At 44.3% G+C, this 15,898-nt stretch overlaps 1 protein-coding gene across 1 annotated transcript; it reads right to left on the bottom strand.

The window, feature by feature from the left end:
- Positions 1–1,874: 1,874 nt before the first annotated feature.
- On the bottom strand, positions 1,875–15,425 carry RCC1L (RCC1 like). The gene is made up of 10 exons (XM_062507178.1): positions 15,156–15,425; positions 13,860–13,989; positions 11,256–11,384; positions 10,348–10,414; positions 9,217–9,268; positions 7,634–7,718; positions 6,408–6,589; positions 4,903–4,987; positions 3,696–3,869; positions 1,875–2,385 (listed from the first exon to the last, which is right to left on the bottom strand). Exons 1-10 carry the CDS (start codon positions 15,423–15,425, stop codon positions 2,267–2,269), a joined length of 1,293 nt encoding a protein of 430 aa, XP_062363162.1. The 3' UTR covers positions 1,875–2,266.
- Positions 15,426–15,898: the final 473 nt, after the last annotated feature.

Here is a 15,898-nt window from a genome sequence, read left to right as displayed (position 1 = left end):
CCTGCTGTCTTATTTAATAGTACTTACCCCTGCAAACAGGTTATCAACTCTTTGAATGTGTTCCAGTCTTTAGCACTAACACAGAAAGCTTTCAGCAGCCCACAGACACATCAGTGCCTCCAGGCCAGGGCTGTGCATCCAGTTCCTGCACAGGACAACAGCCTATGCACAGTGCAGCTGAGGGTGGCCACCCAGGACAGCTGTGCTGGGCCTCAAGACCTAGCATGATCTCTCTTCCACATAATAGCTATGAAAAAACACCCAACTTGTCCCTTGAGAAACAGTTTGGCTCTCATCAACACTGACACTCCAGAGCTGGTAAAAGGAAATGTCCATATATCAATGTCCTGTGCTGTAGACATCATCCCATGCCAGTGTTCCTTAAGGGAGATGCTCTCCATCTTCATGCATAGAGGGGCTCACAAGTTTGGGGCTGGGTCTCAGATTCTCTGGGAGCTCATCATGAAGGAGCCAGAGCACTCCTTGCATTTCCATTCTCCTCGGGGAACGTGCTTCCTTCCTGCAGCCAGGCCAGAGCATTTCAGTGATGCAGGGGTGATAATGCAACCAGACACAGCCATGGGTGTCTCTGCTCACAGTCACTTGGTTTCATAAAATGAGTTTTCCTTTCCAATAGGCTCATCACCAAGTCCTTGCATCACCCTGGTATGGTGCTGAGACCCAGCAGCATCCCTAGGTAAAAGACCTGACCATGCTTACCATATGATCAACTCCACATGCCACATCCACCACCTCCCCGGGTACAGTCACCTGGATGAAACACATGAGAGCAGGTTACTCATCAGGCTGCTACTCTGAACCTGATATTTCCTAATTCTCATCCTCCTTCTGCTCAACATGCCAGCTAGCTTCACAGGGATTTGTACCAATGCAAGTGCCAACTTGAAAGCACAGAAAGAGCAAGATTCAGCACCAGGCAGGCTTGTGCACTGAGCTGTGAAATACTCCTCTTTTTCCTTCACAGAAGCATATAAAGCTTTGGAAGGAGAAAGAAGAGCAGGCTCACTAGCAGCCAGTGAGGAGATTGTAGCCCCAGCCCATCTGTTCAGCAGCAGAAGCAGCATGAACAGAGCATAATCTAGACATTAGGAAGAGGATCTGACCAAGCACCACAGGGATTTGCCTCTTCTTTCATCAGGAAGAACTGGAACAAGGCAAAGGCTCAACTCAGCCTAAGGCATTTTGTGCTTTGGTGCTAAGAGATCAGCTCCTCACTCCTTGAAGCTTATTCACTTAAAATTGACTTATAACTTGAGGAAAGCAGAGTGTAAAAAAAAGCAAGATTTTCCTTAGAGCCAAGAGAAAGGACAGCAGCTAGTTCTAGGGCAGGAGGTCACAGACAAGGATCCCAGCACATTGCCATAGTACTCCCAGACAGAAGCTGGCTGTCTGAAAGAGCTTAACTCCCAATGTCCACATCTGGGGAAGTGAATTCAAAAATTCCACTCAGCCACAGCAGTGTGATTTTGGGCAAATGTTCCAGAGCTGGTCTGGTTTTGTTCACTTTTAAACAAAGAAGAAAACATACTACAGAAATACATTTACTGTAAGTTCAGGCACACAGAGACTCCAGGGTGGTCCAACTGATTGCCTCCCTGAACTCCTACTTGGCCTTCATGGAGACCAGGAGCATCTGTTAAGCTGAATGCTGAACTCCAGAACCAAAGACTCTTCTACATCCACCGAGTCTGGCTCTCAGAGCCATCTGGGAGGAAGCAGTGGGATTGGAAGCACAGTGAAACAGGTATGAACACAGTGGAGCAAGGATCTCCTGCTGTCAGTCCAGTGACCCACCACCACATGTGGGAAGGAAGCCCACCACTATGTGGACCTGTAGCCACTACAGACCAAAATGTTCACCTAATTTAGGTGAGTAATGATTTGGACAGATGACCAATACTGATGTTTTTCTTTGCAGCACATACAAAGAGAAATGCAGGTTAGAAGGAGAAGGAAGAGGCAGTAAGGGCAGCAAGCAGATGATGGTGGACAGGAAAGAGATGAGAACTGCTCAGATGTGGTGGCACAGCACCAGATGCTGTTTTAGGATTTGAAATCATTACTGGCACAGCACACTAAAAGGTTTACTGAATACCTCCACTCCCAAGCAGGCTACAAAAGGACCTCTGGAAAAGAAAGCACCTGCTACAGTCATCTTAGGCTTCCACTCCTTTCAGAATTACTCAACAAAACCACACAGTAAATTATGGTCATTGCCCTCAGGATAACACAAACTAGCCAAAGACTATACTCTTGACCTTAATACCACCATCCTTACTCTCCATGGGAAATACTGGTCTTCCATTCTTCCAGTTCCCAGGCACCCTCTTAGATTCTTCCCCCACACAAACAGTTCTCCTCTGTCTACACAGGAGAAAAAAAAATAGAAAAGAACAGTCATTAAAAAGAAAGAATTCTATTTGTGATGCTGGCAAACGGGGCTACAGCGTTCCTGGGATTATATAGGGTTGCACAGTATGACATCTATCAGATTTACTTCAAGGTACAATAAATGTACTTGCATTTGGAGCAAATGATGCCTAATGAGCAGTATAAGAAACAAGTTCTGTGCACAAATCTGTTTCCCACTCTTACATCACCCGCTTTGGAATTTTATTTGAAGGAAGAGTACAGCAGCAGAAATTCCAGGAAATCATTTGTGAAGTGAATAATTTGTGCTGAAAGTTAAGACAGCTGCAGTTGATCTGTATCATCTATCATCAGGCAAATCCACTAAGCAAGTCAGTGAGATCTGTCCCAACCTATCACCTGGAGACTGCTTATTTGTCTGTCTGAAAGAAGTGACCTTCTAATGACAGCTAGGGAAAAGCAAAAATTTGTGTTCCAACAGAGTTGAAGAGTTCTGAGCTCCTCAGGAAAACACACGTATCTCAGAAGTGTTTGGATCAGCTCCACAGCAGAAACAACCAAAACACAATCTAGAACACAAGTACAATTTAATCAGAACACTGTTTCTAACTCTTTCTGATGCCAAGGGGAGCCCACTTACAAGCACCCTGCAACCAAACTGACAGTGTCACACCTACTGCTTGTCTCAAAGGACTCAGTCCTAGCATTTTTTCCTGCTGCCAGCTGGATCTCTGAACTGCTGCCTGATGTTAAATGACTTTCAAATTTCAAACCCTTCAAAGGCTGGGAACCCACACAGGGTGCACAGAGCATAGTATCATAACCTTTGCATATTAAATGCTTGGGTCTGCCCACCTCGGGCTGCTAACTTGGCCAGAAATGCCAAGAAACTCTGCTATTTAGGTTCATTTAGACTCAGTTTTAGTTTGTTCACATTAATTTTCTAAACTGGTAAAGTGCAGCAGACTGACTCATTCTATTCAGGAAAATGAAAAAATCTTCTGGATTTCCTGTATGAGAGAAGCTTTTTGTGTTAAGACAAATAACACTTTGTTAATTAAAGCATAAGTTAGCACAAAACATGTGCCAGGAACCATGCTGACACCTGTAAATGTGCTGTCTGGCTCCCTGCTGCTGCACTCCAGAGTGCCTTCAGTTTCAAGAAAGATGGGTGCACATTTTTTTGTTTGGTTTTATCTTGGTTTTGTTTATTGGTTTGGTGGGGGTTTTCTTCTAGCTTTTTTTCTCTTCTGCCAATGACACAGCAACATGAGCTCTCCGTGACACTAGGATGAGAAACTTACTTGTAAGTGCTGCAAAATGGCTGAGTCCACAGCGAACATGAGCAACACTGATGTCTGGACTGAAGTCTGACCGGCCAAAGAGGCTGGGTGGGATCATCTCTGGCACTGCTGTCTCTATTAGGTTTGGTCCTTTCCCAAGAATTCCATATCCCCAGACAAAAACATCTCCTTCTTCTGTATTACAACAAGAACACATTCTGTAAGAAAGTCTGTGCTTGTGAAATTCATGCCACAACCAAGAGTTAATCAGAACCAATGGGGTATTTTCCTTTCTTCCAGCTCAATCTAACACTTCTCGATTATTTAAAATGTGCAAATAATGCATTCCCATCCAAAGGCCTCAATCTTTTCCTAAGATATGCAAGCAAATCAAGACTTCTAGGCAAAACTTCCATGGGGAAGTAGTACCAACACGAGAATGAGCTGGATAAAATACTTCAGCTTACTGACGGATGGGACAGAGGTTGATAGTTGATTACCATGGCATTCTTCTTTGATGCATGCCCAAACCAGGATGTCACTCTGCCTGGCATTTTGCCTTAAGGAAAGGCAGCAGCTGCACAGCATAAGACAATTTCTATGTCAGCTGGCTCTCTTCCTTTCATATTAGCTCAAATTTCTGGTCATCACAATACTCCCATTATAAATACGAACATCTTCCTTGTGATAATCCTTCAAGAAAGAAATACAATCCCCTCCCTCATTTCTTCATGAAGCAAACCTCCAGCTATGCTCCTCAGCCACTGACAGTCCAAAGAACAGTCACTAAGGACCTGATGCAGTTTCACTGTTCTCAGAACTCTCTTCTTTCCATCCTAGTTCATGACTTATAAACATGTCAGATTCATAGAGTCTGAAGGGTTCTACTTTCTCTCAAGTGTTGCCTTACTTCCTTCCTATATCCACACTCATTACAGACCATAGTCAGTATGACCAGCTAAAGAGATCAGAAGAGCAAACAGCTGCCATGCTCTTGCTCTAGTCTGCAGATACCCTCACAACAGCACACACTGGAATCAATGCTCTGCACTGCTGAGAATAACTCCTCTAATACATTCTTAAATCACCTGTCTCAGTCTCCCAGCTCTCCTCACAACATACAGTATTTCCCTGTTTCCAGAAAACAAGAGACTTGTTTAATAATGTGTTACAACCCACCTACTGTGTGGCCTTGCACCAAAGTGAATGATTCTAAAAGTGAACTCACCTGTTAGCACAACATTGCCAGTCCCTCCACAGGCAGCCTCCTTCACCTTCCCAATCTTGAATGGCAAATGCCTGGGAACATTCACCTGGACAAGATTGCAGAAGAGTTGTTAAGAGACAAGGCAAACTGCAAACTAGACATACATTTTAACTTGTTCTCTAGTTCTGATTAGAGTTTACATACATTGGATTCCTGATACAACCTTTACTGCCTGAATAATAAAATGAGTGCAAGTCCCAAAATTAAAAAAAAAAAAAAGCCTACAAGAAATTCATTAAGGTGAGGAGAAGGTGGATGAAGTTACCTACTGGAAAGTTTACATGCATGGCAACAAGGCTGATAATGACTAATAACTGCTTCTTATCCCCAGCTTTTAAAGTCACAATGGAGATGTCAGTAGGTGAGCATGTCTTCAAGTCTTCCCACTGGATTAGATCACTACAGTTCAGTCTGCAGTGGCGTTTTTGAACATAATAGGGAAAAATTATTTAAAGAGAATTGCACTTATTTGGTACAGTCCAACACAACATACACACAGCCTGACATATGTAAAGAGCAATCTTAGATTTCAGAGCTCTGCCCTTCTACACTTTGGACTGCCTCTATATTTTAGATAAGACTCACTTTTGCCAAATGTGCCATTCACCCATTTCAGACGTCACAGACCTCTGTCACACACCCACACACCCAGCCAGGAAAACTGCTACACTGCATCATCTGATTGCTGTCCTCAGGCTTTATGGGTCTCAGCATTTAGCCCTACACTAAGGTTACATCAGGAGAGGCACAGGAAACAAAGCTTTCTGAAGTTTTGCTAAAGCTATGTTAATACAATTGTCTGCTCTTAGCCTTCTGCCAAGAGTAGCTCCAGTACCGATTGATTTCCTGACTCCACTTCCTAAAGTAGCTGTAACATGAGACCAACTGCCTAATTACGTCAGTAGTACAATGCCTAGTGTGAAGGCAGCACTCTGCCAATGCCCCGTGTAAGTTTGCTCAAAAAAACTTTTATCTGTGAGACACAGGAATTTGTTTAGGACTCAGTTATAAACCCACTAAGGATGTCCATGAAAAATTCACCAGCATGCAGGTTGACTGGAAGGGACTTTCAAGGCCCAGCACTATGCTCAAAGTAGAATCACTTGAGATCTTAGATTAGCCAGACAAAAAACTAATTCCTGTCCTGACATTAGCAAAAGCACTTGAGTTGGGTCTCCATTTGGTACAAAGTCCATGGGATGGAAAAAGAAGAACATGGGGTTCTCAGACTAACAAACTGGGAGAGGTGACACAAACCTTTGCCTATCAAAGCAGGGAAACATACCTGTCCCTAAAGCTACACAAACATGTCAGACAGGTTGGTTTTGTAAGCTTATGTAAAAGCAGCCTGCAAGTGGTGCTTGTATCTGCTGTCAAAAGAACCCAGAACAGGGAGAAACATGCAATTTTAACTCTGCATAGCAGCTGAACCGAAATACATAGAAACACACCCCAGGTACACTGACCTGTGTGGTTTCTGTGACAGATGCCAACTGCAAGTATTCTGAATTTCCCCAACCAAAGACATCTCCTTCATCTGAAACAGCCAGACAACAGTCCCCATAGGAAGACACCTGGATAATATTTACTCCAGCAATGTCACCATGCAGCTTAGTAGGAACACTGGTGATGTTATAGTGTCCAAGACCTGAAAGGAAAAAAAGTAAAGATTATGAAGAATTTTTTTTCCCAGACACACTTTTAATGCCTGCATAGGATCAGTTTTGTCATGCAATAACAAAATCACCCTTCCTCTAAAATAAATCTTTCTGTCCATACTGCTTAATTACCAGCTGCAACAGAAGAGCAGCCACAAACACCTCTTCCACTAGCCAAAGCCACCTTTCTGAAGTACACAACAACTTTATATAATAACACGCTGAAGAGTCTTGTATCTCTTGTCTGCATGCACCAAAGTGTTTGAAGAACAATAACAAAGCCAGGCAGATATCCCGACAGAGATGAAGTTTTACAAACTGGCTGCATCCTGTCTTCTGCAAGGAGAGCCATGAGTGACAGCACACTGCAATCAGTTGGACACCAGCAGGGGAAATGGCAAAAGAGGCTGGGAAGCAAACGCTTTACGTGACAAATTGCTGCCTGGAAAAGAGACCAGAATGTAGATGACAGAAAGCTGGGTTACACTATATTGGCACAAAAGAATCATGGGAAGAACTCAACTTTGGGAGCAGCAAAACAACTAAACAGTAGGAATGACTGAAGGACTGAACTGAATGTGAGGAGAAAGTTCTTTGCAGCAAAAGCCACCACAAAAAGGCCTGGCCAATGAACCCATGCTAAAACATGCAACAGCTACCGAAGAGCTTGCCAGTTCAAAAGAGCAGAACGGACCCCAAAACAAGAATCAGGAAGGCAAAACCAGCACCAAACTGAAGAGCGGAGCTGCCCAGAGCTGCCCACTTCCACATCCCCTCAGAAGCTTTACACAGCAGATACACTCTCCTCCAACTGCATGCTTGGATTGCCAGGGTGGCATCCCAAAGGTCCTCAAAAAAATGAACTGGATTGTCTCAGTCTAGTTTCACAAGAGTACTGAAAACATCTACACACAACATTAGCAGCTCCTTTCTGTCCATCCACACATGACAAGCACATATCACAACTCCTCAATTAGGACAGCTTGTTATATTCATCTGAAAATGATGAAAAGCAAGCTGAGCTGAGCTCCTACCTGTTTGTCCATCAGCTCCCCATCCACATGCATAGACTGTACCTTTCTTGGTTCTAAACAGACTGTGGTCCTGCCCACACACAACCTGCACACAAACAAGAAGTCAGAGCTAGTCAGGAAAGGTCACATGTTCACACTTGATTTAGTGAAGCATTACTGACAGATAAATTGAGCAATGAACCTCTATGATATCCATCAGTTCAGATTTTGACCTTTCTCTCCTGATCACATGGCTCTAGAGAAAGGGAAGGCCAAGAACCACAACATAAAACACAGAAAACAGCAGAATTTTCTTTGTGGAAAGTGATGCTGTAGTTGATTTCTTCTAAGATCCAAAACAAGAAAAGAAAGCTTGATTCAGCAGTACAACACAATAAAACAGCAGAGTGAAGAAGAGCTTTCCTTTCACAGGATGCTAACCACATGATTCTTGATGCCAGCTACAAACTGCTATGGATTCTTTGCCATGTAAACACTCCAGGCACACAGCTGTTCTCAAATCTATATTTATGTTGAACTAGCCATCATGTCTGCCACAGGCTTGGCATAAATTAAAGCCAAGGGAAAAGCCATTCAAAAGCAGACATTAAAAATTAAACAAAGATTAAAGAGATTTAATTAACAAGTTAAGAGAGTGACTACCAATATTAAGCACATAAATGCGGTTATCAAAGTACAAACAGGTACCAAGTATTCAACCTCCATGGGAAGAAAAAAACAAAACAAACATGTAAAGTCCAAACATAAGTTTTACAAGCCTAATTCAAAACAGTTTTAGGGTGAACTACAGCACAGTCTCATCAGGTGGGCATAAATGAATGACCCTTCCTTGGAATAGGAGCAATGTCTGCCCACAGAGTATGGCTAAGGGGCACAGACATCCCAACAAACTGCTCCTGTGCCTGGGAACACTGCAACCATGGCAGGTGTTCCTGCTGCTCTGCAGTCCCTTGCTCTCTCAGGAAGCTGACCTAGAGAAATGCTGGCTAGCCTAAGTGGGTGGGGATTTCACAGCTCATTTTTGAAAAGGCAAACACAAAATTTAAACTCCTAAGCAATATAAAAGTGACAAAAGGGAACAAGAAATCAGGACAGGAGGAGGGTAGTGGAGAGCCCAGAAGCAGACACAGTACTGAGCGTGGCTGAATAGAAAAGAAGAATCATCTGGTGTATCTGGTGTACCTGGTGTACCCTAGGGCCTTTTCCACACAGCTGCCTCCCAGACAGTCATCCCTAGCCCATGGTGGTGTCTGAAATTGTTCTTCACCAGCAACAGGACTTGGCCATTTCCACTGCTGAACTTGATGAGGCTCATGTAGGCCTATTTCTCCAGCCTCTGGATGGCAGCACCACCCTCTGGTTTATCAGTCACTCCTCAGAGTTTTGGAGCATCTGCTGAGGGAACACTCTGTGACCCAGATCACTAGTGCAAACGTAAACAGGATTGGACCCCAGACCCCGGGGGTGCTGCAGTTGTTACTGGTTTCAACTCTGCTTGGAGCCAATGACTGCCACCCTCTCAGCTTGGCTGTTCAGCTGGTTTCCAACTCATTTTCAGGACTGAGTTCAGATCATCCTCTTACCTGGACAACTTGGCTGTCAAATTCCTTCAGCTGATGAATGAGATGGCTTCCACTGGACACCAAACAACCACCAAGAAGAGAAAAGGCAACACAGAGGATTTCAGAAGACTGCAACCAAAAAACACAAAGGTAAACCTGCCACTACTGAAAGCTACTTTATTACCACAAGTAGAAAAATTTGTTCACATGTAGTTTAATGCAAAATACCTGCACAAAGAAGGAACATAATTCTACAATGTCTTATGTAAGAAGTTAAGAACTGACACTTTTTAAATATAAGCTCTTGTGACTGGAGGTAGGAGCAACCCTCAAAGACAGTCCCTAGTCGAGAATGAGCAGAGACACTACGTAACACTGCAGTACCCATATAAACACTACAGTCAGCTAGAGATAAACCAGAGATCCCAGAACACAGCGCAGTGCTAACATCCTAGTCATCTGTTCACAATAACAGGAATTATGAACAATCCAATGACTGATTCCAGTACCAAGGCTAACAAAGCCTACCTAATTACAGCTATTTTCTCAAACTTTACAAACTAAGTGTTGTAGATCACAGACAGAGCAATGAACAAGGGTTTTTTTGGTCCCACTAGGGAATCAGGAACTCAACATATTCCCACTATTCACTTACTCTATCATACAGAGTACTTCGAGCATATGCCTTGGTGAAACCCACAAAAAACCCAATGAAGGAAAAGCACTACAGACTCAGAGACAGTTAGAGCAGAGACTTAACAGAAGGATGCCTCTTTCATAAATAAATGGCACTTCTAACATCCTCAGGAACAGCACAGGTACTGTGAGCAGCTAAAGGGAGAAATCCCAACCACTAACACCAGTTAGCTCAAGCAATTTATGAAAGCTGGGTGCTCTCACTATGCCCTGCAAGAACTGTCCCATGCTGACATTCTTTTATCTCTTGTGAATGTGGTCAGCAGAGTGCTAGTGCTCAGCCTAGGTTAAAGCCAGGCTGCTTGTATGACACCTGCAGCACAAAAGCTTCAGACTCCCTAATCTTAAATTTCATCCTTCTACTACCACACCTTTTCTACCTTCGGGCTCTTCTGCATGGTTTTCATGCAATTATGTTTCCAGCATTCAGAAAGTGCAGGATCTTTGAATTCTCACCTGTAAATTTCATCTTCAACAACCTTGCGGCCACACTGTCCATAAGAGTTGTTTCCCATTGTGAAAACTGAAAAACAATGATACAACACACTAGTTTTATTACTGCCCAATCCCCTGAAAGCCTCTTTTCAGGTCCACAAAATATTTTCACACAGCTATGCCTGAAAGGTGGAGCACAGCAAAGTAAAAACAAGCTTGTTTAGAAAGTAATTCCACTTGAATTAAAAGTGACTGAATCCATTTTCACCAGCAACACCCAGCAGTATTGTTGCAGGCACAGCAGCAGCATCTGCAGCCCACTGTCTGTCACAGTGAGGAATTGCCTAGTTCATCCTGCCATTGTCAAAGACACTCAGGAATAGATCAGCATTCCCACAGGAGTGGGAATCAATGAACCAACCTGCTCACCCACTAAGAAGCTGCACTGGATCACTTGCTGCAGCACTGAAGCCACTGCACTAGAGAGTTCCCAGAGATGTGAAGAGACAACTCATGAACAGGATATTCTCTATAAATGACTATTAATTAATTAATAACTAACTAATTAATTGCTTTTATAAACATAGCACTCTGGGGCTTAAAGGAGAAGTAACACAGAAGTACTGGCATAGTCACCCAAATCTGCATTCAAAAACACACCTGAGTGAATGAGACAGGCTGCACTCAGCCAGGCCTGGGGCTAGAGAAATAAACCTTGTAGGAAAAAACTCCCAACATATTTACAACTTGAGCCAGGTGAAGCTCATGGCTTTCCCTTGCAGAAGCAATCCCACAAAGGCCAACAGCTGCCTGCATCCCACTTACAGTGCAAACAGACCATCTAGATATAGTTCTAAAGGAAAAAAGACAATTTTTTCAAGTTTTTAGTAAAAGCATAGCCAGGCACCCCTTGACATGAGCACAAGTACCTCCTTCACTATCTGTCAGGACCAGGGAATGGGCTCTCCCACAGGACACCTGCAAGACTCGAGTTTGCTGCGGCTTCTCCAGTGGTAATGGAATTGGAGATGGTTCCAAGACATATTCATAGCCCTTAGCTTAAAGAAGAGAGAACAACGTTAAGTCAGTAGCTTCCACAAAGTAAATTTAACATATATTTGCTGATCCTGTTGTACATTCACACACTCATTTCTGCTTGTTATAAAAGCAGATACATTTTAGATAGTCTAGATACTAACCAAAGAGGTTGACAGGGATTGATAGAGAGGGAGAGGAAAGGTAAAAGCTATGCAGATAGCTGAAGCCAGTAATCATTGCCTAAATGAAAGTCCACCACATCTAGAGGGTGAATGTTGTTAAAGATTCAGGTGGCAGAATCGTGAAGTTGAGACTTTCACCCACATTTTCAACTTTGGTGAATACAGCTGGATTACTAGAGCTTAATATCATGCACAAACATTCTGGGCAACTGGGGATATTGCAAACAAGGTACAACAGCAACAATCACAGAAATGTATCAGGAAAGGTGAACAAAAAAATCTTAGTGCTTCATATTTAAAGAAAAGTAGATTACAGGCACCTTCAGAAATAAAGAATGCAAGAAAGACTAGCTAGGCTAGGTCCATAGGGCTAAGACATCTAACGTTTATGAAAAATGACATGTTGTACTTCAAAAATGTTCAGAAACTTGAAGAACACGTAATCAGTTACAGTCAATTGGGGGGAAGAAAGAACAGCAAACCACAAATCAATACTAGGGAAAAGGTTAAGGGGAGAAAAAAAGCCTTGATATCAAAGTCACTGTAGTGAATGAAATAAAATAGCAGAGGACTCAAAGTAATATTGCACACAGGCAGCAGCACTTCACTGGTTCTCACTGCCTTCAATAAAACTAAAAACTAAAAAAAAACCCTACATCCAAAAACACCCAATATTGAAAAAGAGTGAAAATTAAAAAAATCTACACATGGTCCTTTGCAGCAAGACTCTACTAGATGTGAGGACAGGCAGCACAACATGCAGCTTGCCAGTGGTGGGCATCTGCCAAGCAATAGAGCAAGAACTCAAGACAACCAACTCTCTATCTGTCTAAAAACACTTGGAAGTCACAAAGGAAAATAACCTTTTCCTCTCTGTTCCCTGCAGCAGAAAGACACATGCTACTGGGATCTCTTGTAACCATCAGTGACAGATGAGGGGATTTGGAGAAAAGAGACAATGAGGTGGCTAAGGAACCAGGGGGTGGATGTGAAATATTAGTAGTTTAGACACAACCATCCGAAAGTCAGAAGGCTGCAAATTCTCTTGGAAACGAAGCATCTACAGCAACACAGTGTTAGAAGCAGCAGGCACCAAAGTCGGTCTGTAAAACAGCAAATGAGTAACATCCCAAAGGAAAACCTGTCTGGGAAGACATTAAACATGGAGCAGCAGCAATCCCACTGATCCTCACCACATTTTCAACCCATCTAGCCAAACACATTCTCTTACTTAGCAGGGCTTGAACTGCAAAACTATTTAACCTATTTCTGGATTCTCTGGAAAAATAATTTCCAGGTCAGATGAAAAACAATGTAATTGCAAGACACTCCTGAGACACATGCATGTAAAAGAACTAAGACCCAGCAAGAGCTGAAACCTTTAAAAGCAGAAGTGAGCAGAAGCTTCTGCAGCCCCTGCATTTTGCAGCCTCAGCTTAAGCACAGACTTGCTGTGAGCACACACTTACAGAACTACCCAGTGTGCCACCACAAAGCAGCACCACTGCAAACCTCAACATGCTGCACTGTAGCTGCAATTTTCTTTTGCTTCTCCACCAAGTTTAATCTTCTGCCCATATCAGACACACCCTGCCTTGATGGATTACACTCTTATACACTATCATGGCAAAAACTGCTTTTATCGTGATTTTCCTCAACTGTTTATGGAGGAATGTCTACACAGTCAGCCATTCTGTGAGGAAAGTTTGTGTTTTTCCTATCTGTCTTCAGGGGCAGGTGGCAATGTTCTACACAGAAATCGTCTTCTTAAATGAGTTTGAGAGCCTGGTGTAAGAAAATGACTGAAAAATATTTTTCCTTCAAAATCTAACTTGCTATTAAACTAATTTTAAAAGAAACCCTACAGCTTCACAAAAACCCCATAGACTGTATTAAAAAAAAAACTCCAACTGGAAAGGGAAGGAAGACTAAAGGACTATCATTTTTAAATGCAAAGGCAACCGAAGTGAAGAAACTGTCCTGCCAAAATGATTTTATTAACTACACTGTGCCTACTATCAAACTATAGATTCAAAGTCACACATTAACCAACATCACTCTTTGCAGAATAAACAGCTACATTTCTGTCCAGATGAAACTCATTAATGCAGTGTACAGAATAGAAGCACACATTGACATTGACAAAGCACACAAAAACAGAGATAAATTTCAGAAGAAGACCTGATTAAAAAACAAAGCACAGCCTGGGACCGCATCAAAGCCTCCTGATGTTTTTCATAGCTTCAAACACACAAAGATTCCTGTACCAGAGGCATACTGCAGTGTCACCCTTTGAAACACTTAAACCCTTACTTTGATCTCTTCTGCTTCTCTGGAATCCAAGCTGGGAATCCTTGTTGAGCCCCATGCCCCACACTTTGGTAATGTCTCTAGTATTGGAAGCCAGCAGTGTGAATCCATAACCACAGGCAGCAGAGGATATCTTTGAAGACAGACAAAACCCACACCATTCAGTCAGAAACTGTGGCTTAGAAAAGCAAGTTTCACTCCATGCTATTTGTTCATTAGCATTCATTCTTCAATAAGCTATATCCATATGCAGGCCAAATTCATGGCATGCATAGTCTTGCAAAAAAATTATCAGAAAGAACTTCTGTGATAAGCACAATGGCAAAAACTCAGGTCCAACCTCTCCACCCTAAAGTTTTGGTTTGGTGTGCATACATCTTTATTTCTGCATCATCTTGGCACTATTCAACACCACAGAAAGACCTGTTTGCTGATCTGCATCAGCAGGTTAAAAAAACAAAACAACACATCAAAAACCAAACCAACCAACCAAATTTAAAAAATCAAAACAAAAACTGATAGAGATATTAAGAGAATAAGACATTTTACTCCTTTTGACAAAAAAAAAGGCCCAGTATAAGAGCCACATGAGGAGCAAGTGTGGTCATTTAGTTTGTTTGGCCTGGACAAAAGGAGACTGAGGTCAGATCTCCCTGCGGTCTGCAGCTCCAATCTCTGCTCTGGGACCAGGGACAGGACCCGAGGGATACACTGGAGCTGTGCCAGGGGAGATTTATATTGGGTATCAGGAAAAGGTTCTTCCCCCAGAGGATGGTCGGGCACTGAACCTGCTCCCCAGGGAACGGGCACGGCCCCGAGGAGCCTTTGGAAAACTCTCTCAGGTGCAGGGTGGGGTTCTTGGGCTGTTGGACTCCATGATCCTTCTGAGTCCCTTCCAACTCAAGATACTCTACGAATGCTCTGACTTCCTCTGCACTAACCAGAAGAGCACGAGTGAAACACGTAGGCAAAATAATAACATGATTTCCAACACGAGCTTCCCATCTGTCAGGTGGAAGCAGCCACGGAGCCACTGGAACAGGCCCGCTTTATCTGGCAAATGCTCGTCACTCCCAGGCTATTTAGTGCCTCTAACAAAATTACAAACCGTATTTCCTAAAGGATACGCTGCAGTTAAAAAGGTAACCATCCCAAGCAATACCGCTACATCGATAAAAAACACTGAATCACGGCAAAGCCTTTAAACCCGATCCAGTAACGCCGTTCTCGGCTGCGCTAAGCCCTGACCAGGCTCCGGAGGCCGGGGGAGACACGCTGGCCCCGCCAGACCGGGCCCACCTTCTCCTCTGTCTCCAGGCGGTACGGCGTGGGTTGAATGCGCCGCGGCTTCTTCCAGCCCGCATCCGGCTTCACGAAGCTGGGGACGCCTAGCGCGCCCGAGTAGCTGAAGCCCCACACGAACACTCGGTCCTTGCGCCTGGCCGCCTTCCCCGCGTACTGGAACACCGGGGCGGCCTCCTCAGCCTCCCGGAGCTGGCGGGTGTTCGGCGGCCCCGCCGCCACGCCGAAACCCCTGCAGAGCAGCAGCCGCCGCGCCAGCCCCGCCATGCCTCCCCTCAGGCCGCCGCCATCTTGGCTGGCCCCCCCCGCGCGCCGCGGGCTCACGCGGCCTCACCTCCCGTGCGCGCACGCGCGCGGCGCCGCAGCGCGCTTCTCTTAAAGGGGCCACACCTCCTTCTGAGGAGGCGATCTGCATCCGCCCGGACTCTGAGCTATAGCCCAACCTCGAGCTCGGTCCAAACTCTAATCTAAACCTACACCCAGAGGTAGACCTCAGCCTAAACACACCCCAGACCCAAACAAATCAAAACTGAAACGGAGGCCCAAACCTCGGCGTAGGCCCAGCCCCGTCCGGCACAGGACCGGCTGTGGCGGTGTCCAAGTGCAGCCGTCCCACCACACTCCGTGTGCGGAGCGGCCCCGTCCCAGCACTGCGCCCTCGCTCTGCTCTCGAGGGAGCCAAGCAGCCGCCTTCCAGGAGGAAGCTGCTGTCCTTTCATCCCCCCAAATAAATTTCCTCC

The sequence above is a fragment of the Cinclus cinclus genome, chromosome 22 (genome assembly GCF_963662255.1).
Source record: "Cinclus cinclus chromosome 22, bCinCin1.1, whole genome shotgun sequence".
Taxonomy (NCBI): domain Eukaryota; kingdom Metazoa; phylum Chordata; class Aves; order Passeriformes; family Cinclidae; genus Cinclus; species Cinclus cinclus.
This window is presented reverse-complemented; position numbering and strand designations above follow the sequence as displayed.

What these genes read in the sequence shown, in the direction of transcription:
- RCC1L (XM_062507178.1), bottom strand. Translation starts at nt 15,425, where the DNA reads ATGGCGGGGCTGGCGCGGCGGCTGCTGCTCTGCAGGGGTTTCGGCGTG. An exon ending in TTGACAGCCAAGTTGTCCAG is followed by an intron (nt 7,719 to 9,216) that starts GTAAGAGGATGA and finishes GTTTGTGTGCAG; the next exon opens with GTTGTGTGTGGGCAGGACCA. An exon ending in CCATTTTGCAGCACTTACAA is followed by an intron (nt 2,386 to 3,695) that starts GTAAGTTTCTCA and finishes TCTCCTGTGTAG; the next exon opens with ACAGAGGAGAACTGTTTGTG.